The sequence below is a fragment of the Chenopodium album genome, chromosome 13 (genome assembly GCF_948465745.1).
Source record: "Chenopodium album chromosome 13, dcCheAlbu1.1, whole genome shotgun sequence".
NCBI classification, from domain to species: Eukaryota; Viridiplantae; Streptophyta; class Magnoliopsida; order Caryophyllales; family Amaranthaceae; genus Chenopodium; species Chenopodium album.
The window spans coordinates 50,039,728-50,067,086 of NC_137846.1; the positions used below are offsets into that span (position 1 = coordinate 50,039,728).

At 34.6% G+C, this 27,359-nt stretch overlaps 1 protein-coding gene and 1 long non-coding RNA gene across 4 annotated transcripts; one reads left to right on the forward strand and one right to left on the reverse strand.

Annotated features, from left to right (window-relative positions):
- Positions 1-5,260: 5,260 nt before the first annotated feature.
- LOC145576817 (uncharacterized) lies at positions 5,261-12,839 on the forward strand. Of its 3 annotated transcripts, XR_014098563.1 has the most exons (6): positions 5,261-5,491; positions 6,273-6,412; positions 6,937-7,070; positions 8,145-8,227; positions 12,327-12,407; positions 12,513-12,839. It is a non-coding gene; the product is annotated as an uncharacterized LOC145576817 (long non-coding RNA). The 3 variants fall into 3 exon arrangements; XR_014098562.1 differs by lacking the exons at positions 12,327-12,407; positions 12,513-12,839 and having other exon boundaries at positions 8,145-8,407; XR_014098564.1 differs by lacking the exons at positions 12,327-12,407; positions 12,513-12,839 and having other exon boundaries at positions 6,943-7,070; positions 8,145-8,407.
- Positions 9,680-11,208, reverse strand: LOC145576816 (peptidyl-prolyl cis-trans isomerase CYP40-like). Its single transcript, XM_081634522.1, has 6 exons — positions 11,112-11,208; positions 10,950-11,002; positions 10,501-10,602; positions 10,005-10,080; positions 9,840-9,877; positions 9,680-9,751 (listed from the first exon to the last, which is right to left on the reverse strand). The coding sequence occupies exons 1-6, from the start codon at positions 11,182-11,184 to the stop codon at positions 9,698-9,700; spliced, it is 396 nt and encodes a 131-aa protein (XP_081490648.1). The 5' UTR covers positions 11,185-11,208; the 3' UTR covers positions 9,680-9,697.
- Positions 12,840-27,359: the final 14,520 nt, after the last annotated feature.

Below are 27,359 nucleotides of genomic sequence, written 5' to 3' on the forward strand. Positions count from 1 at the left end.
ACTGACACAGGAGCTAACCGTGCCAGCATCAAAAACCACACATAGGTGGCGGAATTCCTGCGCATAATAATAATAAAAAGGAATATACAGCGTCCTGTACTCCATTAGAAGTTATGGTTAAATATAAAACCCCATAACTCCCACCATATGTTCATACTCAAGGTATATACGTTCCAAGAGTTTTGGTGCGTAATCTCTTTCACTTTACGTTATTTACCGATTATTAAACTTGGTGATGACTCTCAAACCATAATCATTCAACCAACAATAATTATTCAAACAATCAAATATATAAATTTAATTCTTGATTAATTAGTGACCACATAATATTTAATGTTGAACCCTTTTTAATTCTACCTCGGTGCCAATGACACCTTAAACGCATAAAGCGCCACAAATCCTATCCCTCGGTGTTAAAAACACCTTAAGTGCATTAAGGCACCAACATACAATTTATTCCTCGTGTACATAGACACTTATATAGCTCCTTCCTCATGCTTAAAGCATCAATAAAAATTATAAGAACCATAATAAAATTCTTTTTCAATATTCCAAACCAAATTAAACATTTAGTTTAATTAAACATGCTCTCTATCATGCCATAAATAAATATGTGGTTCATAAATAATATTCCAAACTATTATTTTCCATCCAATATTCCATCACAAATAAATCATGCTTCATAATCCAATCACCAATAACATCCAAATCATAATTTCTAATCCAAACCTAGCATGATACTACTTGTAATCAATCAAACACATTTAGCATGCTATTACATCAACATAATTATGCTAAGTACGCGAACGTACCTTGAATACGATCTTAATATCGCCACAATTAATAGAAATCACTCACTTCAAAGTCTCCTACAATTTAAAATCATAAAAGAATATTAAAACCCACTCTACACAAATATCCAGCAATATATACTATTATAAAACCCCTCATAATTTATTTAAAATAAGCTGAAATTATATTTAAAACATCATAATTAAATCTCAATTAATGGGTAATTAAAATTCCTTAAAGAAACTTGATTTCTAATGCTTTACCAAAAATTCCAGCACTTTATTTTAATTAAATCTTGCTGTAATTTGGTCTTAAAACACTTTAATCAAAGGTTTACACCATTATATATCATAATCCTTCAATAATTTATAAATCAAGAACCTAGGGTTTCAAAAATTGGGGCTTTTTAATTAAAAACATAATCTGAAAATTAATTAACATAATACTTTTAATCAAACATCAAAATCAAATCACAAAACCCATAATTAATATTTAGATCTAGGATTAAATTGATTTTTAAAACAAAAATTAATAATTTTTTTTTATTCGAAAAAGAGAGAGAGAAGAAGAAGGTGGCAGCCACCACGCCGGCTGCCGGCGCCGGTGGTCGCCTGCTGCCGGTGGCTGGCAGTGGTGGTGGGGGTGGCCGAAAAAAAGAAGGGGAAGGGGAGAAAGGAAAAAGAAAAAAAAGAAAAAAAAGGAAAAGGAGAGAGATGTTTACCTTGGGTTTTCTCCACTCTGGGCAAAGTTTGATTTGCCTCATATGTAGGATATTTGTACCCCTTCTCTAAAACCCTTCTCCCTAAACTTTTCCTTTTTAATTTTCCTAATCCCATCCCTAATAAAACTTTACTAAAATAAACTTTCCTAAATTAAACCCCAATTTAATTAAAATAATTAATTAAATAAACTTTCCTTTTATAAAATATTTCCAACTTATTAAAATAAATAAATAAAATAATTTTAATAAAACATTTAAATTCAATTAAATACTTCTCAAAATACTTATTTTAAATATAATACGAGGTATTACACTGGTGGTGGGGGTAGGCTTTTTTTTTTTTTTTTTTTGTTTTTTTAAAGCATTTTCCGACGTAATTCCTTGGAAATTTCCGGTGGAATACAGTCCGTCGGAAATTTCTGTTGGACTTTCCGGGGCCGGAAAACCTCTTCCGACGGACTAATTTCCGTCGAAAATTCCGTCGAAAAAGTGGTTCCGGGGGAATTTCCATTAGAAAAGGTCGTTTTTCTAACAAACTGTTTTCCGACAACTGGTTTCGATAGAAATTCCGTCGAAAACGGGGTGTTTTCGACGGATTTTTTCCGTCGTAATTTGGTTGTTTTCTAGTAGTGATTATTGTACTCCGTAGCTTTTAATACACAACTAAAATAAAAGTAGGCAATAATATGAGCTATCTTTTTTCTTGGTGTAAAACAAGTCATAAATTAGTTTACAAATATAATTTTTGGTTTATAGTTGCCCAAATTATTTTTGAAGGATATGTGAATTCTTTTTATTTAAATATAATAATTATTACATTAATATGAAATATGTATAAAAAAAATATTATTTCTATAAATGATTTTTTTTTTTCATTAATAGATTTTTGTAATTAAAAAAAATTAATAACCAAGGACATACCAGGAGATGACACGTGTCATTGCTGGTGTATCAATAATCAATCAATCAATAACTATATATTAAAAGACACACCAGCAATGACACGTGTCATTGTCTGGTGTGTTCTTAAATTTTTTTTTTTTCTTTTATTTCGTTGAGAAAATCTTCTTTTAAGTTAAGTTTTAATGGGTAAAAAAAGTTGATTAAAATGTAAATAACCTTAATTGTATTGTTTCAAAAAATAATAATAATAATAATAATAACCTTAATTGTAAAAAAAAAAAATATTATCTAGATTTTTAATTATAGAAAGAATAAAAAACAATAACTTATTTAGGAAAAAATGTCATATATGTAGTAGATAATCAACATAAGATTTTTATTACTTATTTTTGTTAAGTAAATTATCTTGATAACTAATATCTACGTAAGAACATCAATCAATAACTAGACAATTTATTGATTGATAACTATTAATTATTATATAAAATATTACCAAAATTTAATTTTTAATATATTGATATATATCTAAATCGAGTTCATATCAGGAGAAAAGTTGAATAAGAAATAATAGGTTATCGAATGATATGTAAAATGTAATAATATTATTTTAGGTTGCACAGTTTTGAACGAAATAATATAGTAATTTTAATAGTGTGTACAAAGAAAATTTATTCACAAGGTAGTACATAACTTTATACTTTTTCATTTAGTTAATAAGAAAAATAACACTTTAACAATACCACACCGAAATACATGAAATAACCATATGCTCAAATGCTTAACTTTAAAGTACATAATTAGCTAATCATATATATATATATATATATATATATATATATATATATATATATATATATATATATATATATATATATATATATATATATATATATATATATATATATATATATATATATATATATATATATTAATGATTATGTGCCATTTTAGTAAATGTTTTGGTAGTTTAATTCACACTAACTTTTGCAATTTTTTTTTACACAAATTAAAATAAATTAAATTGATAATAACACTAAAAATTACCGTGCATGACACAGGACCTAAACTAGGTTTTTAATATATATTAGTTCTTTGCCCGCGCAACACTCGGATATTCAAAAGAAATTTTTTATTTTTTTTTATAAATTACTATAAGTTTGTACGAAGTATCTATTTATGTTATCAAATTATTATAGATTAAATGCGGTAATGTAAAGTAATTATCTCTAATTTTAGTTTGTTGTCATGTTATGAATTTAAAATTGAGTTAAAATCCTTTTTTCAGTAGAAAACGAACAATACATTTTATATATTAACGATTAAAGATTCAAGGAAATATGATACATTTTATAGATTAACGAATAAAAAAAATATTTTATTTATTTAAGTTATTATTGTTCTTGTACTGCTTAGGCTGCATATTCTGTTTTTTATTTACTATTATCAGCTATCTTATTTTTGAAAAGAAAAAAAAAAAGGGGGTTTTGGCGGTAAATTTTTTAATGTGAATGCAACACGTGTACTTTGGGGATAATGCTGGTGATTACTTTAGTGTATAGTATTGATGATCATTGATAAGTAACATTTCAAAGTAAGACTATTAAAATAAGTAACATTTTATGGTAACAATAAGAGATGTTAATCCTCAAATTTAATTACCAATTTATTAAAAAGGAAATTTAGCTTTTTAACTCCTTCAAAAAAAAAAACAACACACACACACACACACACACACAAAAAAGAGGTTTTTAATACTACAAAAAAAAAACTTTTATTTTAAAACCATAGAAAGTTTAAAAATTTTGATTTTACCACTACTTAACAAATTCCGTCAAATTCCGTTAAGTGGGGTCCAGTACTATACCACGCGTCACCATATTATTAGTTTAGAAAAAAAGAAAAATTAAAAATTAAAAAAAAAAAACCAAAAACCAAAAACCGTAAAACTAACTCAGCCACCCCCAACCCCACTGCCGGCATAGCGCCGCCACCACTACCCTACCCCTGGCCCTCCCGTTCCCAGCCCAGCCACCAAAAAATCATCTCCTTCCCTTTCTCGCCCCTCCCCACTATCGACAATCACACCCCCAACGCCCATAATTTAAGGTCGTTCGTTATACATTCAAACAACCATAAAATGACCCTAAATTGGCCACTTATGGCCTCAATCGATCAGTTTTTGGTTGAATTCGACATTTAAACGATAAGCGGCTGTTTTCGATTACCGCTTTAAATGTGTATGAAAAACGATGGTCGTTTTAGGTGGTCGTTGGGGAGGGCTGCTAGTTTTGGGGAGGGGGAAAGGGAGGAGATGAACTTTTTGGTGACTGGGGCTGGGAACAGGGCTGTTAGGGTGAGGTATTGGCGGCGGCGCACTGTCGGAGGAGGGGCTAACGTTGGGGTGGCTGGGTTAATTATATGTAGAAATATTACAGTAAAATTAACATTAATTACACTGATCGACGTGTGATTTTGTCATGTATTTCAGAACTTAACACTATTTTAAGTAATATATTAATTCCTTATCTAACGCCCTAGGGCGCTTATTAGCAAGATCCTTATAAAAATCAAAATTTCCTATTAAAAACTTAGATATTCTAGAGGTGATCAATCTCGGCCGACCCGCTAGCCCGGCCTGAAAATAGGGCGGGTTTGGGTAAGCCTAAATACGCATTTTTAGTTAAAAGCTCGAACACGGCCCGAAAAAAACTCAAATTGGCTCGACAAGCCCGCTATTTTTTTACAGATTTGGACACGAGGTTGTTAAAGCCCGGCCCGGCCTGATTTTTAAAATCACCTTTAGTCATATTACCGCCAAAGTGATTAAAAAACTAAGGCCCTCAATTACCTTTTTTTTTCTGAAAGAAAGGCCCTCAATTAGCTTGAATCGACAGAATTAAAGAAAACCAAAAAAAAAAGAAAAAAAAAGAAGCTTGTTACTTTAATTTCCTCCTCCAGCAACGACAATCTTAAATTACACCAGTTCAATTCCTAGTTATCTCGCGAATCTAATAACAAAATCAGGCGTCGACTCTATCGTCATCTGGGTTTCCTCGAATTCGCGCTTCCAATCAGGTATTTAATATTTTGTTATTTTTGGTGAATTTTTGATGTTTTTGGTTATGTAATCATTAATTTTCATGTGAATTATCACAATCTAGTTTATATGGTTTATTTTTTGATTGGATTATTACAATCGAAATTTGCATCTGTTGTTATTCACGATTTCATAATTTAGGGTCTGTCGTTGATTTTTTTTTTCTTTTCTTTCAGTTCAACCGTTTTAGGGTTCTTCTAAGGTGGATAATTTAACTAATGGTTGTTATTTTTCTTAATATACGGTTTTAAAGTGGAATTTGTGGGGGTATTTAGCATAATTGTAGGATTTTGTAGCATCACCCCCAAATTTCGTTCCCATTTTCTTAGGTTTTGATCTGATCTTTGAACTTAATCCTTTTTTATTTTTATCTGTGGTGTGGTGGGTTAATTCACTGGATTGTTGTTAGTAAGTAGTAAATTTGTGAAGTACACATCAAACTGTAGAGTAAATTACAATTACTGTAGTTTTTTGCTCCATACCTGAAACTCTGAAAGCATGCTTTAGCTTTTTCAGATTTTTTTTTTTTTTTTGAAACCCATTAGCCTTTTCAGATTTAAGACAGCTTAAGCAATGATATGATAGACTTAACTCTTGCTTTTCTTGTTAAAAAAGTATCTGTGTCTGTTTATAAAACGATGGATAATCTTGTGTACTAACAAGGGCTTAAGCTGGAGTTGTATCACCACATATGCATAGTTCTTTCCTGTTATGTTTTGGCAACCAACCAAATTATTTACTCCTCTTTTACTGTCACAGCTGCTGCTTATGCAAAAGAACAGGGCAATAACAATTTCATGGCTTGGAAATTCAATGAAGCTATAAGCTGCTATACCTGAAACATTGCTCTGTCACGAAGTGCTGCAGCTTATGCTAATAGGGCGATGGAACATATCATGGTCAGTAGATTATTGCAATACCTGAGTTCATGCTGTTATTCTCTATTTCTCATATGTCATCTTAAACTAGTTATCATTTTGAAATATGCTTACGAGCTAAGACATGCACACATTTCGTGCGTGTGCATATAAGTAATCTATTAAGCTCGATTCTCTCTCTCTTTTTTTTTTTTTTCTTTTTTCTTTTTTTAATGGAAGTCTTTTTTTAGTACTAGAAAGAAAAAAATGAGAGAGGTATTTTGGGAAAGTGAAATTAAAACCCCCTTTTTCTTTATATATAGGATATTGTTATATACATAAAATAATTAAAGTTGATACAAAAAGTCACATATCATTGTGCTACAACTCCCTTCTTTCGAGAGGAAGAAATTCTCTCCAAAACTACTACTCTCAACTTTTCTCAATGATCTTACTGCCTTTCCCTCTCCTCTATTTAATACATTATTCCCTTGTAACAAACTATCAGTTCGGAATAACAGACTCCTCTCTGATTACTTAATTGCCCTTTTCCTAACAAACTTCAGTAACAGAATTATTCCACATCAGCTAGCAAGTTGCATCAAGTTGCTGCTACTGGTTTGGCCTTCCTTTGAGCATAAGTGATGTGAATAGCAGGCTTGGGCCAAGCCCTTGCACATTGGTGAACAAGATATCATTGGTGAGTCATGATCAGTTATTGTGTAACTATTTCTTGCAATCTCGTGTTAGTATTAGAAACCTAGTCGTGAATCTCATGATGTCTATTAATTGAACTCAAGGATGAAGTGTCTTGCACAGTAGTGTGTGTGTGTGTGTTTAAACTATGCTACTGTGATCAGTTACAGCTGAAACAAAAGTAAAACGAATGATGGGTTTTTGCCTATATTTTAACTGGTTTGTCCTCTTTTCTGTATAAGTTTCTGTACTGTTACGCTCATATTTCATAAGAGGCTCTCTAGTATGTTCCGCATGGATTTGAATGTATAATGCAATACTTGTTTTCATGCAAATGTGTGATCCTTGAGAATTCTTCCTTTGGTGCCTCATTTTCTGTAGTATCATCTGTATCTCTCTCAGACCTGTATCTTTTAATGAGAGGAAATTAACTCTTTTGATATTTGAAACAGAAACGTGAGGCACCACCTAGATCCTGCAGGCATATGCTGAAATCTGGATTAATGTTACTGCAGTTAGACCACCAACAGTCCCTCCTAATTCATGCAGAATAAATTTGGATTTCAATAATTAGTTGTTCTTGAACACCTAATTACTGAAATCCAGATCTACTCCTCCAATTGATAAACAAACACTGCCCCAAATTCACAAGATAATCTCTAACCTTTACTCTCTTCCCCATATATAACCAATTAAAACCCGACTACCACAAAAATTTGCAACTCCGTAGCTTAGTTGTTTTACAAGATCTCTAATTCATGCAGTTACACCACTTACACCCAACTAGTATCTATGGTGCTGGATACCTAATCACTGAACGTTGATTGAATTTATTTTACTTATACAAATTATGTTCTTTTGTCTAATCATTCTAAATGAACTTTGATTAATAGTTACTGGTCTATAGAAGATAATTTTGTAGTTTATTCCTGAATCTTATCTTTTTTCTTTGTAAGATCTTATTTCTGCATTTTTTCGCTTTAGATTAGAGTTTCCCTTCTCACCTAGAATTCGGATTAAAAGCATTGAGTAGATAAACAATGGTTAATGATCTAATGACTTTTTCTTTGCTATCAAGGTCCATTGGTGAAGGTGGGTGAGCGGTTAATTGAATTCGCCTTTGGATAATACTGGCTGTAAAGGTGATAGAGGAAGCATCAGGTCAATCCATTTGTCTCTTCTAGAGTTTTTGGAATTCTTAGGACATATTCTTTCTATGATAGGTATGATTTCTCTTTGTATGAAGTGGATGATTGCTTCATTGCTTATTGTTTAAAAAACTTAAGAATCATACCTGCCTGTGGAACGCAGTTAGTGACAATAATTCGTAGTCAAATTTCATGTGCAATCATTTTAGACTTTCTTTTAATTGTAGACTTATAGCTTGTATGCTTTTAAGTTTTTCTTCTCTAATCTGGAGTGTTGCATGTCCAATGTGTTCCTTCATCAACGGCGCCAAAATTTGATAGGCCGTCGTCGAGCCTACCAAAGATAAAAGTCCTATCTTGGCTCAAATAGCAAAGGTAAGAAAGGGTCGAACCCAAGAGAGGCGTTGAATCAACCACCGAGATATTACCGTTTAAATAAGCTAAATGAAGTCAATATTGGGTTGGTTTTATGTAACAAGTACTAGTTCAAAACAACTAAGACTAAGGGGTGATTAACAATATTTAGAGGATTCTAGGGCTAAGGATATACCACTCAACTTCATCACAAATCACAAATAGCATGTAGCAAACAATGGTAAATTAAGGGGATAATATACTAACTACTCTCTCAAGCTAGAGGGATTACTTGAATCATGAATACAACCTACTCTTGTGATTACAAAGCATAAAACAAGTATTATAGTATAATCACGATGACAAAAACATTCCCTTAAATGGAAATTCCTATTCTCATGGCATTTCAAGTCAATTAAGCACAAGGGAGCTAACTCAAGTTATCTCTCGATCCTTCGTTGAGAAAGCTTGGATAATAGTTCTAGCAATGGCCATATATAAGAACTAAGCAATTAAACCACTTAAGCTCAACTAATTAACACCCAACAATTACCAAATTAACACATGTAACAAGTAATTAGTGATTACATTGAGGGTTTTACCCAAACCCTAGAAAATTAGACTACTCACAATCCATGGAGATTAAAGCAATTAAGGTTTTCAAGCTACTCATGAACAAGATTCAAACTAAAGATTAAACTAATTAACAATCTAAGCATACAAGAATTGAGCAAAATAATTAACAATCAAAGCAATTAAAATGGAAGAGAAGAGTAAGAAAAGTTACTAGAAGCTTCAACTTTGAATAACAATGGTGGAACTTGTCTTGTACAATTATTGAGATTGAAATTTCCAAGCTAGTAATTAAAATCTAACTAATGATTTGAGAATATTTGTGTTTCTCAAATTACAAACTAAGAAAAAGCTCTAAAAACTTGGATCCCCCCTCGTACAAAGGAGATGAGGGGAGTATCTATATGACCCCCAAATAAAAAGGACGGGGAAAACAAGAGTCGAGCTCGTTTGCAGGTCAGCACGGCCGTGCACTAGGTGGCACGTCCGTGCAGCTTAATAAGTCATACTTCATGTCAACAAAGAGAATTTCCACATACCAAATAGTGTAGGAGAGCTATTGGAACATCTTAGAGAAGGCTTTCTTCTCCCGGTCACGTCGATCAACAATCTGCATCAACACAGTATCTTTTGAATTCTCCCTCATATCTTAAGTGCAGTATTACGATTCATAATTACACACACAGATACACTCTTACCTTCTTTTTTGCTGCTGCTAGTTCTCTCTTTATTCCAGCTGAGCAAACACAAACATTTCAAGTATATTTAGTGATAAGCAAGTCACAATTATTCCAAAATGAACAGCTTACGACTCCAAAACACAATACACTGATTCATAGTTATCAGGAATAAATTTTACTTACCATCGTTAGGCTCCAGATCTAATGCCTTCTTGAAACTTATAACCGCAGCGTCTATGTCGTTCAGAGCCATATGGGCCTGAGGAACAGACAGATTACATCAGGTCAAACATTAACTTGCTGCACAGATTGATTTTTTTTTTTTTTTTTTTTTTTTTTTTTTTTCAATTGAGATTAGAGACTAATATGGTGCCCAAAACAAATGCCTGGAGTCTAGGCGCCTAGCACTGTTTGTTACTGCCAGACTTCTAAGGAAACTATGTACAAGAACAGAGTACTAAACACCCGTTTTAAGTCAGTTAATCTATCATAAAGATAAGAAAAAACCCCGTTAGAAGGAAGTGAACACCCCTGTTTTAGGAACTGAAAAAATAATTTTGGGGTATCTGAAAATCAAATATCAGACAACTGTTTTCAGAAAGAAATGGTATAGAGGCAACCACAGCAATACAACATCTTACTAGTTCAGAAAGGTAAACTTTCGGAGTAAAACACCAACCTGTCCTTGGCGAAACAAAGCCTTGGCATTATCCTCATCACGCATAGCGAATTCAGTGTCCAACAAAGCACCCTTTAAATCTCCAAGCTTCAACTTACAAGCCTAGAATATCATAGACAAACAAACAAGCTCAAAACAGATTGGTACTCCTTACTACTACTTCACCATGCGGATAATCAATCCTAAGTGAAGACTAGATACTGCATTTTTTTTCCTACAATCCCTCACAGTAAACAAACTTAATGCTTAATCACTGATAGAGTGATAGTTAAGACATGATTTATTTCAAGTTCAGATAACCTCCAATAACTCTAAATTCTTACATTTCAACAACCACTCTAATCATCTGCATTTTCTCAACATTCTAAGCTTAGTGCCCGGGAAAAAAAAGAAGATATATCTATGAAAAGCTTAACACTACACAAGAACAAGTGAGAATGGCAGCTTACAGAACTGTTTGTGAAAATCTGCGACTTAATCTTTCTCAAGGCTGCACTTTTCTCTGACGAAAATAAAAGGAAAGCGAGTCAGACTTTAACCGAGAACAAGTAGATTACTGAAGCATCATAACAACTACTCGTAATCACAATGAACAGCAATAAATCGTTCACCTTCATCAACCCCATCTTTCTCCCAGCATAAATCCAAATACCGTTGTGCTTTCCTGTACTTTCTGAGCGCCATCTTATAATCTTTTTTCTGAACATGAATCGTGCATAAGCAGTGGGTGTATTGGTGGGAACTGGGAAATGCTTTCCACAATGCAATTCTTCTTCAAATGGTGGCTCAGTCCACAATCCATGGTAAATGCAAGAGGCCTATGTTACATGAACTCTTCATTTCACCTCAAGTATCTATGTCGGACCCTCGAGACTCGGGCATGGGTATGCCACTTGGACACTTCACTTTTAGTTCAAAATCATGTAACGATTTTGCTAGTCCTTGGGAACTACGTAACGAGGGAAACAATGGGTACCCGAGTCTATGTAACATAGCAAGAGGCTCTTTACTTGAAATGGAAACAGTGTTATTGCCTCTGCAATTGCCGCTACTATTGCATGATTGTGACAAAGAAAGAGAAAGACAATCAATTGGTCTTGAACCTTTAAATATCATGGTAAATGGCCTTTAACATGTGTGCTGGTACTTCAGGTCTGTCATACACTCGTACTGTTAAGTTTGTGGATAATCTATCTATGAAATGTGCACTCAGCAAATCTGCTTGAAAAACAAATGTTCCGGTCAGAGCATGATTTTGCTCATATGTTGCTCATATGTCTGGCTTATCCATATTGTTTGTCTTTATTATCTGGGATTGGACCAAATCTATACTTTAAGCTTAAATTATACGAATTGATTTGCAAGTTATTTCTGGGATTTGATTTGGTAGAAAAAAAAAATTTGTAGTTTTTTTTTTCTTAAAATACTTTTCAATTAATCTTATTTCAAATTAAAATTCCCTGGCTTTTTATGTTTATGTTAGAAATATTCATTGGCTTTGTATATTTTTGTGATTTTGAAGGATAGTGTTAATTTTGTTTGATGGTTAACATATCGAGTATTTTTTGTCTTGGGGAGCTCTTAGATTGTCTACTTAAAGAATGTAATCTTTTGGATTTTACTGAATGACATTCATCTTGGGAGTTCTTGAGACTAATGGTGATGTGAACACAATGCTTACAAGTAAAACCTTGTAGGAATAGGGAGGAAATGGGTTTAAAGGCTCTATAGATGATTCAACTTGGTCTTTCTAATGAAATATTGAGAGTTGTTGCTAAGGAAATTAATGAAAGCATTTTATTTTTTTTGGTTTTTCAAATATGCAGGAATTCCTAAAGACTAGCAGGTCTTTTCTGGTAAGAATATTGAAGATCGTCGCACACTTATTGACTACACCGTTAAGAAAGGTCCAAGTCTTGCCATACTATGACTCAGATTGTGGTTCAACAAACTAATTGTTGAAAAATTCATACATGTAATACTTTTAATGATTTCATGAATACTTATTTCAGGTTGTAGCTTTCACACGTATCGAATCAAATGGATCAAGATGAAGGATTGGAGTAGCAAGTAATGATGCCACAAGAAACATGCATGCATATATGTAGCTTCCGAGGTTTGGGGAGATAAATAGTACAAGATCTACTTAGATAAACATTTTTTTTCCCCGGGATCAAAAAGTTTGGAGTTTGCTATTACTGCTGCTGCTATCACTATTACCGTCGACTGCTGCTGCTGTTATTGTGTCTATTGCTGTTAGTGCTGCAATATTAATTTTACATTCGTGGTTTTAAATGTTTGTTAAACAACTTTGATTCTAATCAACAAAATCATATCATAGTGAGAATTCTATGTATTAGATCTTTCTTACACACACATAATATAATAATTATAACAATAAGTCAATAACAATTACAATAATAATAACTATATCAGCACCATCGCATCTGACTCTAATACTCGTAATTCTTCAAACGATTGAGTCAGCACCTTGGTCTCGATTGTCTTTCTTTTTTCACATGATCTGATGGTTTGACAACCATGTAACGTACCTAACGATCAGCGTTAAACATAACAAAACCGCAAGAGTTGAAAGCAAAACTCCTATTACGACTAGAAAATACATCCCCCCAGTGATTATCAATTTGCTTGCTTATTTGTGAATTCTTGGTCAATACATCAAACAGGCTGCTGATGGAGAACTGCAGCATCAGGGCCAATAAGGCAACAGCGATTCCGACCACCGCTGTATAAGATATAACTTCGGTCGAACTCACCACGTCACCATGGTCGGAGTCCCTCCTTGCTTTGAGAGCTTTGAATATATCATCATATATATTCGGATCAGAAATCACAAAAACAAACGACTCATCAAACGATGAATTTAATTGCATTTTTTCAAAAAGAAAAAAGAAGAAGAAATTAAAGAGTAATAGTTACAGCATCTTACCAGTTATAATATTTTTCAAGCTAGATATAACAGAACCCATGGTAGTGTAGTGTGCTCACACTAATACCTAGCTTAGGAGATGTTTGGTGAGTATTTATAGGGTGAAGAAAATTTTAATTCTGAGTAACATGCATGCAATATGTTTAGTAATTTGTTAATTTATCACATAATTTCATCTACATTAGTTTTCGTGACTCATTTTTTTGTATTTGTTTAACAAAAGAAAAGCAGTTAATTAACAAAAAGGCAGCACTATCTAACATTACAGCTTACAGCGTTTGTATTAATCATCGGTGGAAAAAACCACAATTTGACTGCAGTTTCAAGCAAACAACCACAGCTGGCTAAAAAGCACACACATATTAGTGAACAACCCATAATGCATGACTATGATATAGCTTCCAATGGTCAAAAGGTATGCATACATTGATCGTCAATTATATATATGCCAACTACTCAGGCGTCAATTGTTAGTGTAGATTTGTTAAACTTTTAAAAGGGACGTTCAAAAAAACAAAAAGTCACTTAGGTTGATTGCTTCTTTTTGTTTATTATTATTGTGAACTTTACCTTAATAAAAACTTCTTTTTTAATTTTAAATTTGGAAATTATTGTTGTAATGCTCATTTTTTTTTATGCACTCCATTGAAAAAATTACTTTCTTAAACACATTTGCGTGCACACAAATCTAATACTTATAGTTAGACTAGTTTATGCTCTGGTGTATCGCATGGTATTACCAAACTTTTAATGAACTAGTTGTGAGAGGAGCGCCTGCAACGCGCACCCCCTCCCAACTTTGTGAAATTAAACTCGATATATTAAATATATAATGGCTATTTCACCAAATGCCACTGAGTAATTTAAAAATTCACCAAATGCCATCGGACTTTTCAGAATTCACCAAATGCAATCCAGTTTTAAAAAAATTCACCCAGTGCCACTAATGACCAACGGCCGTTAACTCCGTTAGTAATTAGGGGTTAATCATGACACGTGTCATGACATAATTGGATCATTTATCTTAATTCATTAAAATTAAAAAAAAAAACAAAAAAAGTTAAAAAAAAATACAAAAAAGAACAAAAAATAAAAAAAAAGAACAAAAAAAAACAAATTTTTTTTTAAAAAAAACCCCAAAATTTTCCGAGCCATCCCGACCACTGCCAAACCCTAACCCCTCCCCTCATCTCGCCGGAAAACGGCCGGTCACCACCGAAACCACCAACAATCAGCCGGCCGACCATGTAGCTCCCCACCTGACCCACCGCCGACCCTCAAAACCACCCACGCTGCTCGTCCCGACCCCAAAAACCCTGCTCCCTCACTGCCACCACAACAACTCCACCTCCAAGCACCACACTGCCCCCCCTTTGCTACACCCACACGCACCACCACATCAGCCACGATTAGCACCACCCAGCTCCCTTCGCTGCTCCCACGCGCACCAATTGGTCTAAATCCTCAAGCCCGACGCACCGCCACATTACAGAACCCATTTGGGTTTTGGGTTCAACCCAAAAATCCCATTTTCTAGGGTTTCAGGTTTTCTGGGTTAAGTCGATTTTTGGAGGTTTAAGGTGAGGGAATGGGGTTTATAGGAGCCGGAAAACAGGGGAGGGGGTGGTTTCGAGGCTGCGGTGGTCGGGAAGGGGTTGAATCAGAACTGTTGCTCGTGAAGGTGGAGGTTGGTTGTGGTTTTCGCGGGTTAAGGTTAGATTGGATGGGTGGCGCGTCAGGTAGGGGAGGTCAGAGTAACAATGGGTGGGGGTCGGCGACAACGGGTGATCCCGACTCCGGCAAGTCGGTTTCTGGGCTGGGGAGAGGTGAGTTGCGTGAAGGGAGGGAGAGAAGGATAGGGAATGGTGGTGAAGGTGGTTCCGGTGGTGACTGGCCGTTTTCCGGCGAGATGAGGGGAGGGGCTAGGGTTTGGCGGTGGTGGGGGTGGCTGGGAAAATTTTGGGTTTTTTTTTGTTTTTTTTTTATTTTTTGTATTTTTTTTAACTTTTTTTGGGTTTTTTTCTTAATTTGTGAATTAAGATAAATGGTCCAATTATATCATGACACGTGTCATGATTAACCCCTAATTACTAACGGAGTTAACGACCGTTGGTCATTAATGGCACTGGATGAATTTTTTAAAAACTGGGTGGCATTTGGTGAATTCTGAAAAGTCCGATGGCATTTGGTGAATTTTTAAATTGCTCGGTGGCATTTGGTGAAATAGCCGTAAAGATAATTGTTGATTGTAAAGAGATATTAAATGAAAAAACTTATTACAAATGAAGCTAGGTGAAAAGCTTTTAGAATTTGAAAAATAAAGAACAATAATACCAATAATAAAATGGCTAAAAGGAAAGTAGATGAATAACTTAAATTGTAAAATATTTGTGAGGCTAAAAGCTTGAGTCTATTCCTTCAATAAGCGTACAACTTATGCTCAAACTAGAAAACTATCTCTATCTTATGCTAACAATATGCTAACAAATTATATCTTTACATATTTATCATAATTCCCATAATTATATCTTAACACCCCCTCAAGTTGGAGCACGATGCGGATCAAAGATGCCCAACTTGGACAAAAGAAAACCAAACTGTCATTTACCAAGTGCTATGGTAAAAATGTCGGCCAACTGGGAAGAGGTAGAAACATGAGAGGGTGCGATAAAACCTTCCGAAATAGCATCCATCACAAAATGACAATCAACCTCAATATGTTTTGTGCGCTCATGAAACACCGGATTGTTAGCAATATGTAATGCTGATTGGTTATCACAAAATAATGGAATAGCCTTGGGATGGTGAATGCCAAGACTAAGCAATAAACCCTTCAACCATTTTAACTCACAAGTGACTGCAGACATAGAACAATACTCCGCCTCTGAGGAAGATGTGGCAACTGTAGGCTGCTTCTTTGTTTTCCATGAAATAGGGGACTTACCCAAGAAAACCAACCATCCGGTCAAGGATCGACGAGTGAGTGGGCAAGCTGCCCACGTAATACCCCGTATTTTGAAACGTATTTTCTAATTAATTAATTAATTAGTATTCTCTTAAAAAGAGTATTTTAAGTAATTTATTTTTCTATTTGAATTTTGGCGCCAAAAGTATTTTAAAACTCAATTATTATTTTTGGATTTTGGATAAGATTTATTATCCATTTATTTTATTTAAAAACCGGATTATTTATATATATTCCGGATATTTTAATTAAACAAAATTATATTTTATTATGGCCGAAAATTCCTAATTTAATGACTATGATTTTCGGATTATCTATGTATAGAAAATTCGATTTTCTTAGTTATTTTATTTAGTGAATAATTGGAATTTTATTAATTAATTATTTTATACAATAAATATTATTTACACAATTATTTTTAATTCCTTAAAACTAGCAAATTAATTCCCTAAATATCTAAAGCCACCATGATGGATTTTTGGGTGACTTATTTTGGTAAATTATATTTTTAATTATCTCCTTAAATTCTCTTATTTTCCTTAATTCTATTTCTCCATCTTTTTAATATCTAATCATCATATTTTCTTGTCATTCATTCTTCTCAATTATTCCCCAAGTAATTCCAATGTCCTTATTATTTTTCATGACATACATACATTCCATATTCAATTATACACAATTACCTTAATATCCAAACTTTCCTTAATTCTTTTACTCACTTCTCCAAGTAATCTCTTAAACCCTACTTGCCATAATTCTTCCCACATTCTTTTGCTATAATTCTTGCATGAGCTAGCCTATAAATACCCCTTCATACCTCTCATATTTTTCACACCAAAACTCAATTCTCTTCTTCTCTCTTATTCTTCTTTTCCCTAAACCTTTTCATACTTTTCTTCTCCTCTTTTCATACAAATATTATCCCATATACCTTTGAAGCCAGTTTTCGGGCACTTCTGGTCAGTTTTTGGGGTATTGATGTTTCACAGAAGATTGTTCTTCTCGAAAAATCCTTGAGGTTAGGCTCATGAATCACCCAATTTGGAGTTATATTGAAGGAGTTATGACCTCTGCAAGTTCTGCCTATTTTTCCCTACGAAAATCCAATTCTCTTTAATCCAATTCTTTTATCTTCTTCATGGTTAGTTTTCTAAAATACAAATACCTATTTCAAAGCTAGAATTTTATATTAAAGTATTATTTTAAAAGAGTTTTATAGTCCATGTACATTAGATTTGAGTTTATGTTGTGATAACCTTATGGTTATGTTATTTGCAAGGTGTGTTCGTGATTGAACTTTGAAAGTGCGAAGTGTTGATTGATATTCGGAATCAAGGTTCTTGAGGTTCTTTTTGTGTGGTTTTTCTAGCAAGGATCAAGGTACGTTTAGATGGCTAGATACCTTTGAAAGTGATTAGTTTGAATAACACGTTTTATATGATTTTATTGGTGTTTGAATTAAATTGATTTGAATTATGTTTGGAGGTATTGATTTTAATATTTAATTTGTTTTAATAAAAGTATTTTGAATGATTTCAATTAAATTGATTTTTAAATCATGTTTTGAATGGTTTGAATTACTTATCATGTTTAAATAAAGGAATTGATTTTAAAAGGTTTGTGGAATTATATAAAAGGTTTTTCAAGGAAGAGTTATTGATTTTGAAAAGTTATTAATATGAGATTTTATTCTCAAGTATCTATTTAAAAGGTTTTGATTTTGAAAGTATGTGGACTTAATAAAAAGAATTTTTAATTATATTGGAACTATTGGATATTAAAAGGATTAAAAGAAATTGGATTAATATTGGAGACTAGCTTGGGGGTGTGCACACTTGGGTGAGGAATTGGATTAAAAGAAATTGGTTCATAATGAAGGAATTGGATTTTTAAAGGAATTGGGTTTATTAATTATTTTGATTATTGAATCATTGAAATTGATTTTGGAATAATGAGTTTGGAATTTATTGGATTAATTATTGGAATTGATTTTTTAAAAGCACGTTTGCAAATAAATTGAGTTTACATTATCTTGCACTTATCGTACTTAGCATATTTTGCTAATCCGTATATCTTATTAGTTTTGGTTCGCCCTGTTTACCATAATGGTAAGCAGTGTTGATTATTTTTAGGTGGAGTCATGAATGAGCATATGAGAGTCCAGGGATTTGCTTCACCTAGTTTAGGAATGTTGGTCACGTCTTTATTTTGAGTACTCATAACAATGTTACTATTTTTATAAGTATTAATAAAAGAAAGTTGTGTTTCCGCTACAAGTTTTGTTATTGAGTTAAGTTTTTTTTTAGTAGCCTTGCGTAATCACGCGGCAGTAATACGCCTAAGTCTATCTCTACGGTATAATTATATGTATTATACTAGTATATCCGTAGAGGGAGATTTGGGGGTGTTACAGCCCAATCTGAGTCACACCACCCTTGTAAAGTCAAATCACTATCAGCGCGAAGCAGAATCCCTTGCCCTGGGGTTCCCTTCAAATATCGAACAACCCTTAGAGCAGCTTCCCAATACTCCACTCGAGGTTGTTGCATAAACTGAGATAAAATATGCACCGAATATGCAAGATCAGGACGAGTCACGGCTAGATACACTAACCGACCAACTAGACGTCGATACTATTTTGGATCTGAAAATACAGCACCCTGTGCATAACCTAAACGATGATTCTGCTCCATAGGAAATGCCGAAGGTTTTGCACCAGTCAACCCGACCTTAGAAATAACATCAAGGGTATATTTTCGCTGGCATAGAAATAATCCAGTTGCATTTCAAGCAACCTCAGTACCAAGAAAATATTTCAAAGCCCCTAAATCTGTCATCTTAAAGCAATCAGACAAATAAGCTTTAAATGCAAGCAACGCAGCGAAATTATTGCCCGAAATAATGAGGTCATCAACATACACCAAAATATTAATCTGAACTGACTCCATAGTAAAGGAAAACAGAGAATAATAATATTAGGATTGAAGAAAACCATACCTTTTCAACACTGCGGTTAATTTCGCAAACCAACATCTCGGGACCTGTTTCAAACCGTACAATGACTTTCGTAATCGACACACCAACTTTGGATTCAAATTCTCAAATCCAGGGGGCAATTTCATATATACTTCCTCATCTAGATTGCCATGAAGAAAAGCATTGTGCACATCCATCTGGTGAAGCTCCCAGTTCTTCGATACAGCGATGGCCAAGAAAGCTCTAACAGTAGTCATCTTTGCAACTGGGGCAAAAGTTTCATTATAATTAATCCCCGGCGTTTGATGATTGCCAAACACCACTAATCTCGACTTGAGACGCTGAACCTCTCCATTAGAGAGATACTTTGTCTTGTAAACCCACTGGCTACCAAGAACACGTTTACTGGGAGGCAACTCCTCCAAAGTCCATGTCCCATTGTCTTCCAAAGCTCTTATTTCTTCTTGCATTGACTTCCTCCATCCTTCGTGCCTCATTGCCTCTCGAAAGGGTTTCGGATCATGACTCGAAATAATGGCTGCCAAAAAATTACGATAATTTGCAGAAAAGTTGTCACAATTAATATAGTGTGCTATAGGGTAGGGAGTACCTAAGGGATGCTGCGGAAAGGGAGTAGACGTTGATGGAGATGGACTTTTCTCGACGATGGTATGAGTCACATAATCTCTGAGCTTGACGGAAGGAAATTTCTCACGCATACTCTTACCCAACTGCTGCTCACTGTGTGCAGTGTGATGCTGAACTTGTTGCTGCTCACTCGAAACTTGTAGAGGCTGCTGCTGCCCCATATCAGAAGACTTTGTAGCCCCCTAATCTGCTGTGTGCCGCGGGGTGGCTGCGGACTCCTCTGCTTGCTACTGGGTATGAGTGGCATCCACAACCCCCTTGTGGTGTGTGGCCTACTGCCACGGGGTGCCTGTGGTGCCCTCTGTCTGGCTGCTGGCAGACTGCTGCTGCGGCGTGGTCTGTCGCGGTTGGACAGTGGGGGTAGCAGGCTCCCTGGGCGGAGTGACCCTTCTCCCCCGGGTGATACCCATCTTCAACATGGTCATCAATAGCTCGGTCTTCTAAATGTTCATCAAAGTCCGGATCAATCGGGAAATCGTCTCCCATAGAGACTATGTCTTTCGGCACAATATTCACCTCTTGTGAATCAACAAACGGGAACACATCTTCGAAAAATTTCACATCCCTTGATACAAAGAATTCCTTCTTACCGAGATCGAATAATCTCCAACCTTTCTTGCCAAAAGGGTACCTCAAAAATACACATTTTCGACTTCGACTCTCAAATTTATCTCCCTTGGTTTTCTAATTATTGGCGAAACATAAACAACCGAAAGTTCGAAAAGCATCATATAATGGCGTTTTACCAAAGAGAACCTCAAAAGGGGTTTTGTTGTCCAACAATGGAGTTGGTGTTCGATTAATAAAATGTGTAGCGGCTAAAACACACTCACCCCAAAAATAAATCGGTAATTTTGCCTGGAACCTCAAAGCCCGAGCAACATTCAAAATATGCTTATGCTTCTGTTCGACCCTTCCATTCTGCTGTAGAGTCCCCACGCAAGAGGTATAAAACAAAATTCCAGTTGCAGCAAAATAATCACGTAAATAATTAAATTTCGTACCATTATCACTCTGGACAATCTTAATTATTTGAGAAAATTGACGATCAACCATAGCAATAAAATTCATAGAACCTTGAAAAACCTCCATTTTATCATCCAACAAATAAATCCACAGAGCTCGTGAAAAATCATCTACTAAAGTAAAAAAAATAACGAGCTCCACAAGACGAAGCATGTCTATATGAGCCCCATAAATCACAATGTATTTTTTCAAATATGCGACTCGCTTTATTATCACTAGAAAGGAATTTGTCTCTAGGGTGTTGAGCCCGGAAACAAACCTCACAATGTTTATCTAAACTACCCTTAATGCTATCAAAAGGAAGTAACTTCACTACTTTCTCTGAAGGATGACCAAGTAGCTTGTGCCATAACTCTAGTTGAGACGTTGCACCATTGACCGAAACATGTTGCAAAGAATCACCTCTGAAGTAATAAAGTCCATCTCGTCTAGTTCCCGTTCCAATCAGCTTCCCTGTTAGGTCTTGTATAGCACACACAGAAGAATTAAAATTAATAACACAATGCAAATCATCATTTAGTTGAGAAACAGAAATCAAGTTGCAACTCAATTTGGGAACATAAAGAACACGTTTAAGCACAATCATGTCCGATATTCGAACTAAACCCTCCTTTTCTGCAAGAACAGTTTTACTGTTGGGCAAACCAACCGGGAAATCGAAAATTGGAGTCGTATCAAACATCCAAGAATCGGTGGCAGTGACATGATGTGTGGCTTCCGTATCAACTATCCACAAACGAGTATTGAACTTACCGTTCAATCGATTATCAAGCACCTAAGTATTACCAACCACGGCTGTAATTGCCTTCCATTGATCTGCGGTGAAGACTTGAGAATTAAACGAAGTGCCACTGGTGCTGCCAGGGACAGTAGCTCCTGCCCATTGCTCTGAGTTGCATTAGCGCGAGGTGCACCATGACCTCGACCCGCACCATTACCACGACCATGGCCTGCACCATCCGAATGCGACTGCTCAAACCACCCCTTCGAATAGCCTATAAGTTCATAGCACTTATTCACGGCATGACGCGCTTCTTATAATGCGTACAGATAACCGTCGAGCACGCCGAGGCCTCGTGACCCACCTTATTGCAGTTGGTACAGGTCGGTCTTTTACCACGCCCACGACCTGCACCTTGGGTGGTGGCACGGACTGCAAAACCGATAGCCTCGGTTGGCTAAGCATCACCTGGGTTCGACTTGGCAAGCCTGACCCTTTCATCTTGAACTGCCAGTTGATATACTCGATCTAAGGAAGGCAGAGGCTCTTGAGAGAGTATATTAGCCCGCAATTGAGCATAAAATTCGAAGTTTAAACCCATAAAAAAAATCATGTAATTTCGTTGTTTCTCGTTTTTGAGCATGTAACTCTCCAGCCCTGTAATTCGAACAACAAGAGCAAGAGATAATGGGTTCGTGGTGAAATAATTCCTCCCACAGAGCATTCAATTTACCGAAATAATTGGAAACAGACATAGACTTTGTTTGTTCACATCGTGCAATCGACGATTTCAACTGTTGAATTCGAGGGCCATTAACAAGTGCAAATCTCTGTTTGAGATGATCCTAAAGTTTCTTCGCATCTCTGTACTTTGTCAAAGTGCCTTTAACCTCAGGGTCAATAATGTTTATAATCCAAGAAATAAGCATTGCGTTGATGGTGAGAGAAATTAATTAAATATTGTAAAAGTTTTTCAAATAAGGAAATGGAGCAAGTATTTAAAAACGGTCGATAAAGAAAAGTGGAGCAAGTATTTTAAAACGGGGGGAGTATTTTTCATGTATTTGTTATCTGATTTTTTATTTTTTTATTTTATTTATTTTTTAATGGTGTATTTATTAAAAAAGGAAGTAGTTTGTCATTGTAGAGGTTGTATATAACTTAAATCATGTAGCTTGAAGAATAATAATGTGGCAACCTAGAGTTACATGTATATATGCTAGCCATTGTGGATGCTCTAATGCATTTCCGAGTAAAAAAAAAGAAAAAGCTAGCCATTGAAAAATACTACACTGTATTTTTCAACATATTTTTCATAGACTATTGAGTGAAGAATTCTTTGTTGATTTTATATCGTATAGATTGATTAATTTTATAGGTAAAATACCAAGTGTTCACATATATCATATCCTCAACTATATATATGTATCGAACATCTTACTCATCCTCATTCGAGTTTAACCATCATTCTTGTTAGTTTAGAATAACTACTACGAGAGGGGGGTGAATAGTAGTAGGTTCCAATTAGGTAAACTTTTGCGGAATTTACAGATAAAACATAAAAGGAACTTAAAGAACACAGCAAGATTTTACGAGGAAACCTTACAGGGCCTAACTGGAAGTAAAACCTCGACCCTTCTCGGGATTTGCAAAACAACCTCCACTGTAATAGGCAATTCTCCTAGTACAACCTATTATTACAGACCTTTCTCACAAGTTCCACCACGGACACTTGCTACCTGATATGACCCTATCCTACCTAACCTAAGCCCCACTTAGGTTCACTCAGCACTCCCGGAGTGCCGACACTCGGCTTCCCACCTGAAACTCACTCATTGTGCTCTCACAGCTACCACTCGAATTTTAGAGACTTTCAAACTCCTAAACACATACGAATTTTAGAGAATTCAAACTCCTAACTCAAATGTGAATTGTCAAGAATTCACAAGCACCCCAAAACCAATTACAATACAAAGACTCACTCTAATATATAAATGGAAAGTTACACATGAAACCCGAAATCAAAATGATAAAGCTTAAACCTTTTGACAAACTTACTCTTAAGCACTAAGTGGTTTTCAAGCTTAAAACTCTCACCTTGCTTCGTTGTATCACTTTTATATTTATAGAAGTTCCTCAGCTAACAAAGTAAGGTTTCTAGAAAATGATAAGTTAAACAGAAATTCATTCTTATCATTTAAAACCGAAACTAAACAGATTTAATCTCGTTTTTAAGAAAACCTTTTTCTGTAAAATTCGTTTATTAAAAGATAAAGTTTTATGAAAAAGATAAAACCAATTAAACTAGATTTTAAAAAATAAAATCAAATAAAATACTTTTTCATAAATCTAAACTTATCTTTTACGAATTACTTAGCTTGCCAAGCTTTATCCGATTTCTAATAAGTTTCATGTATAACAACTAGATATATATTTACATCAACCTAGAAAACAAACTTATCTTTAATACAACCTAAGTTATGAAGTCCATCTTTTTCGGTTAATATCTCGAGCTTTGCACTGGTCCTTGATTGTTGAGGTTGTGCTCCAGCATTACACCGGAACCAGGTCGTTACAACCCGTTGATAAGTTCCTGTTAGGGAACTCCTTGTAGTTCCATCCAGGTGAATTCAGAGAACTATTTTTTGGAACTCTTCTTCTGACTTTACTTGTTATCCTGGATCTCCTAAAGTTCCTCTGTTTCAATTCCTACTTCAACTCCCAGAGTTTACTTAACTTGCAAACATCACAACACTCGAAAATCCTTATTAGATGGAAGTTTGCTTAATTATAGACATTAGCATCAAAACCTCATAAGGGTCAACAATTCTTTATTTCAAAAGGAAAATTTGAAAAATACCACCATTTAAAGTAGTCAATTTTTACATTACCACCTCAAGTTTTTTTTTTTATTGTATTATACCATCTAGGTTATTTCCAAAATGCTAATAACTAATATCACTTTTCTAAGTGACATCATCATGGGCCCCAAAAAGGGTCTTCCTTTCATTTTCCCTCTCTCTTCTCTCGATTTCCCTTGTTCTTCCCTCTTTCTATCTCTTCATCTTGCAAATTTGATTTCATTTATCGCTTTTTCGCAAATTAGGGTATTAAATTATGTAATTAAACCTTCAACTTATTGAAATTTTAAAATCAAGGGGTTGAACAAGTGTAATTAGGGTTAGTGAAATCAATTTGGGGGGTTTTCTCAATTCAAAAAATTAGGGTTAGTGAAATCAATTTGGGGGTTTTCTCAATTCAAATACAACAACAAATAACCCTAATTTTTTGAATTGAGAAAACCCCTAAATTGATTTCACTAACCCTAATTACACTTGTTCAACCCCTTGATTTTGGAAGTTTCAATTCATTGAAGGTTTAATTGCAGAAATTAATACCCTAATTTGCCAAAATGCGATAATTGAAATCAAATTTGCAAGATGAATAGATAGAAAGAGGGGAGAAGACACGGGAAATCGAGATAAGCTAGAAAGATGGAAAGAGAGGGAAAATGAGAAGAAGACCGTTTGTAGGACCCATGATGACGTCACTCAGAAAAATGGTGATACTTTTTAGTTTTTTTTTTTTGGAAAAAACTAGGTGGTAGAATACAATTAAAAAAAAAAATCTTGAGATGGTAATGTCAAAATTCACTACTTTTTAATATTTTCACGGTAGAGATCATCTTTGGCACATTGCTCTTCATAGTTCTCTTAAATTTGTTTCAAAGCATCCTCAATCTCTTGTTCAAAGTGTTATGCCAATCCAAGACGTTCGATTACGTCGATGAAATTCAGCAGCTTTAGAGGGTTGCTCTTAATTTCCAGCAGCACTTTTTTCACTTCATCTTTAAGTTGGCTCACTTCTTGCTCCTTTTTATCTTTGACTACCTTCATCATCCATGTAAAAAGGGTACGTACCTTAGTACATAGCAACAAAAATATGCATATAAAATTTCTCAAGTTTGATTATTTAACGGAGTAGTAAATATTAAGAGGTGGTACCGAAAACTTTTAATTGTTTGTCGGTCTTAAAAATTTACCTCGTCATGGTGAGGATTTGTGATATTATGAAAGTGATCACCCCAATAGCATGGATGAAAATTAGCAACAGGACGAAATATTTGAGCAAAGATTTTTTTAAATTTTTTTTCTAAAGTTGAGTTTTTACCTACAACTTCCGAATATGATGTTACTTCTTGGAAAATAAATAAATAAAAGATTACCTTTTTATATACCTCAAGAGCATCGAAGTCAATAATTTATTTCTCCCCTTATCCGCTGTCAATTGACATGAAGGTGTCACAAACTATTCCGATCATCCGATTCGATCTTATCTAATCTAAAAAAAAGAAAAAAAAATAAGATATTGATTTTTCACTCGTAAGGACACAATTAATTTATCATGACTCAATATATTTAAAATTGATCCGACCCGATATGTCCCAAGTACTTGATTTGACATCTCTATTGCAGTATTGCATCATTATTATTGTACCCGTTCCAGTATAGGACACTACAAATTCGTATTGATTTTGACATTCCAAAGATAAATTGCTAGAAAATGTCCGTAACGTATCGTCTAAATATGTGATAATGAGAACTATTTATCTTATTTACAATGTCTTAAGCTATGGTTGCAACACGCTTTATGAATTTGTATACAACAAATTAATCACCTTCAAATTAACAAGTGTATTTAATTTAATAGACACATAGGTTCTCCTTCTTTTCCGTAGGAGGAATAATGTGATTATGGAGATCGTGAACACTAACAAGCACCTTGAATAGGGCGGCCCAGGAGTGATACATCCCATGATCAGCGTCCAATGTGATTGGTACAAGAGACTTAACGTTGGTGATGGTCAAAGCTGGGCGAAACTTTGAATAGGTAATTCGACCATGCAAATGATGTGATGCGGAATAAGGAAAGAAGAAGTGGTCGTATTCAAACCCCGACCACACGGTGTAGCCAACCACACAGAAAATCGTTGTATATATAGTACTTTGTATTTTTTTACAGTTATTAAAAAAAATAAATTAGTTTTTATATATTTTTTTTTTTTGTAGAAAGCCGGAACACCGACTACATATTATTAGCACTTAAGCAAAAGCCGGAACAACGTTTACATATTATTAGCACTTGAGCAAAAATCTGAGGCAATCAAATCTTCCACCACGCTTGGACAACATCCTACCCACAATAGTACACGAGCCGGCTATGATGAGCCATATCGTGGGCTACACAATTAGCTTCCCTATAAACATGAACAAAAGCAATATTCTCAAAATAACAGTAAATAGAGTTAAACTCCCTAGCAAGCATTACTAACAAGTAACAACGACCCAACACTTCGCTTCTCATTCACCGCCTAAAATTTGTTATACACACCTGTATAATAGGCTCTCCACCTAATGAGAACCTCAGTCACTCTCAAGTGTCAACAACAATCCTCCTAGGATGACATTGAAAAAAGATTAGTTAGTCTTATTTTTTTTATTTTTATTTTTATTTTGAAAGAAAGATTTGTTAGTCTTATGAGATTCATCATGATTTTAAAAATCGACAAAAAG

What these genes read in the sequence shown, in the direction of transcription:
- LOC145576816 (XM_081634522.1), bottom strand. Translation starts at nt 11,184, where the DNA reads ATGGCGCTCAGAAAGTACAGGAAAGCACAACGGTATTTGGATTTATGC. An exon ending in GAAAGATGGGGTTGATGAAG is followed by an intron (nt 11,003 to 11,111) that starts GTGAACGATTTA and finishes TATTTTCGTCAG; the next exon opens with AGAAAAGTGCAGCCTTGAGA. An exon ending in CTTTGTTTCGCCAAGGACAG is followed by an intron (nt 10,081 to 10,500) that starts GTTGGTGTTTTA and finishes TCTGTTCCTCAG; the next exon opens with GCCCATATGGCTCTGAACGA.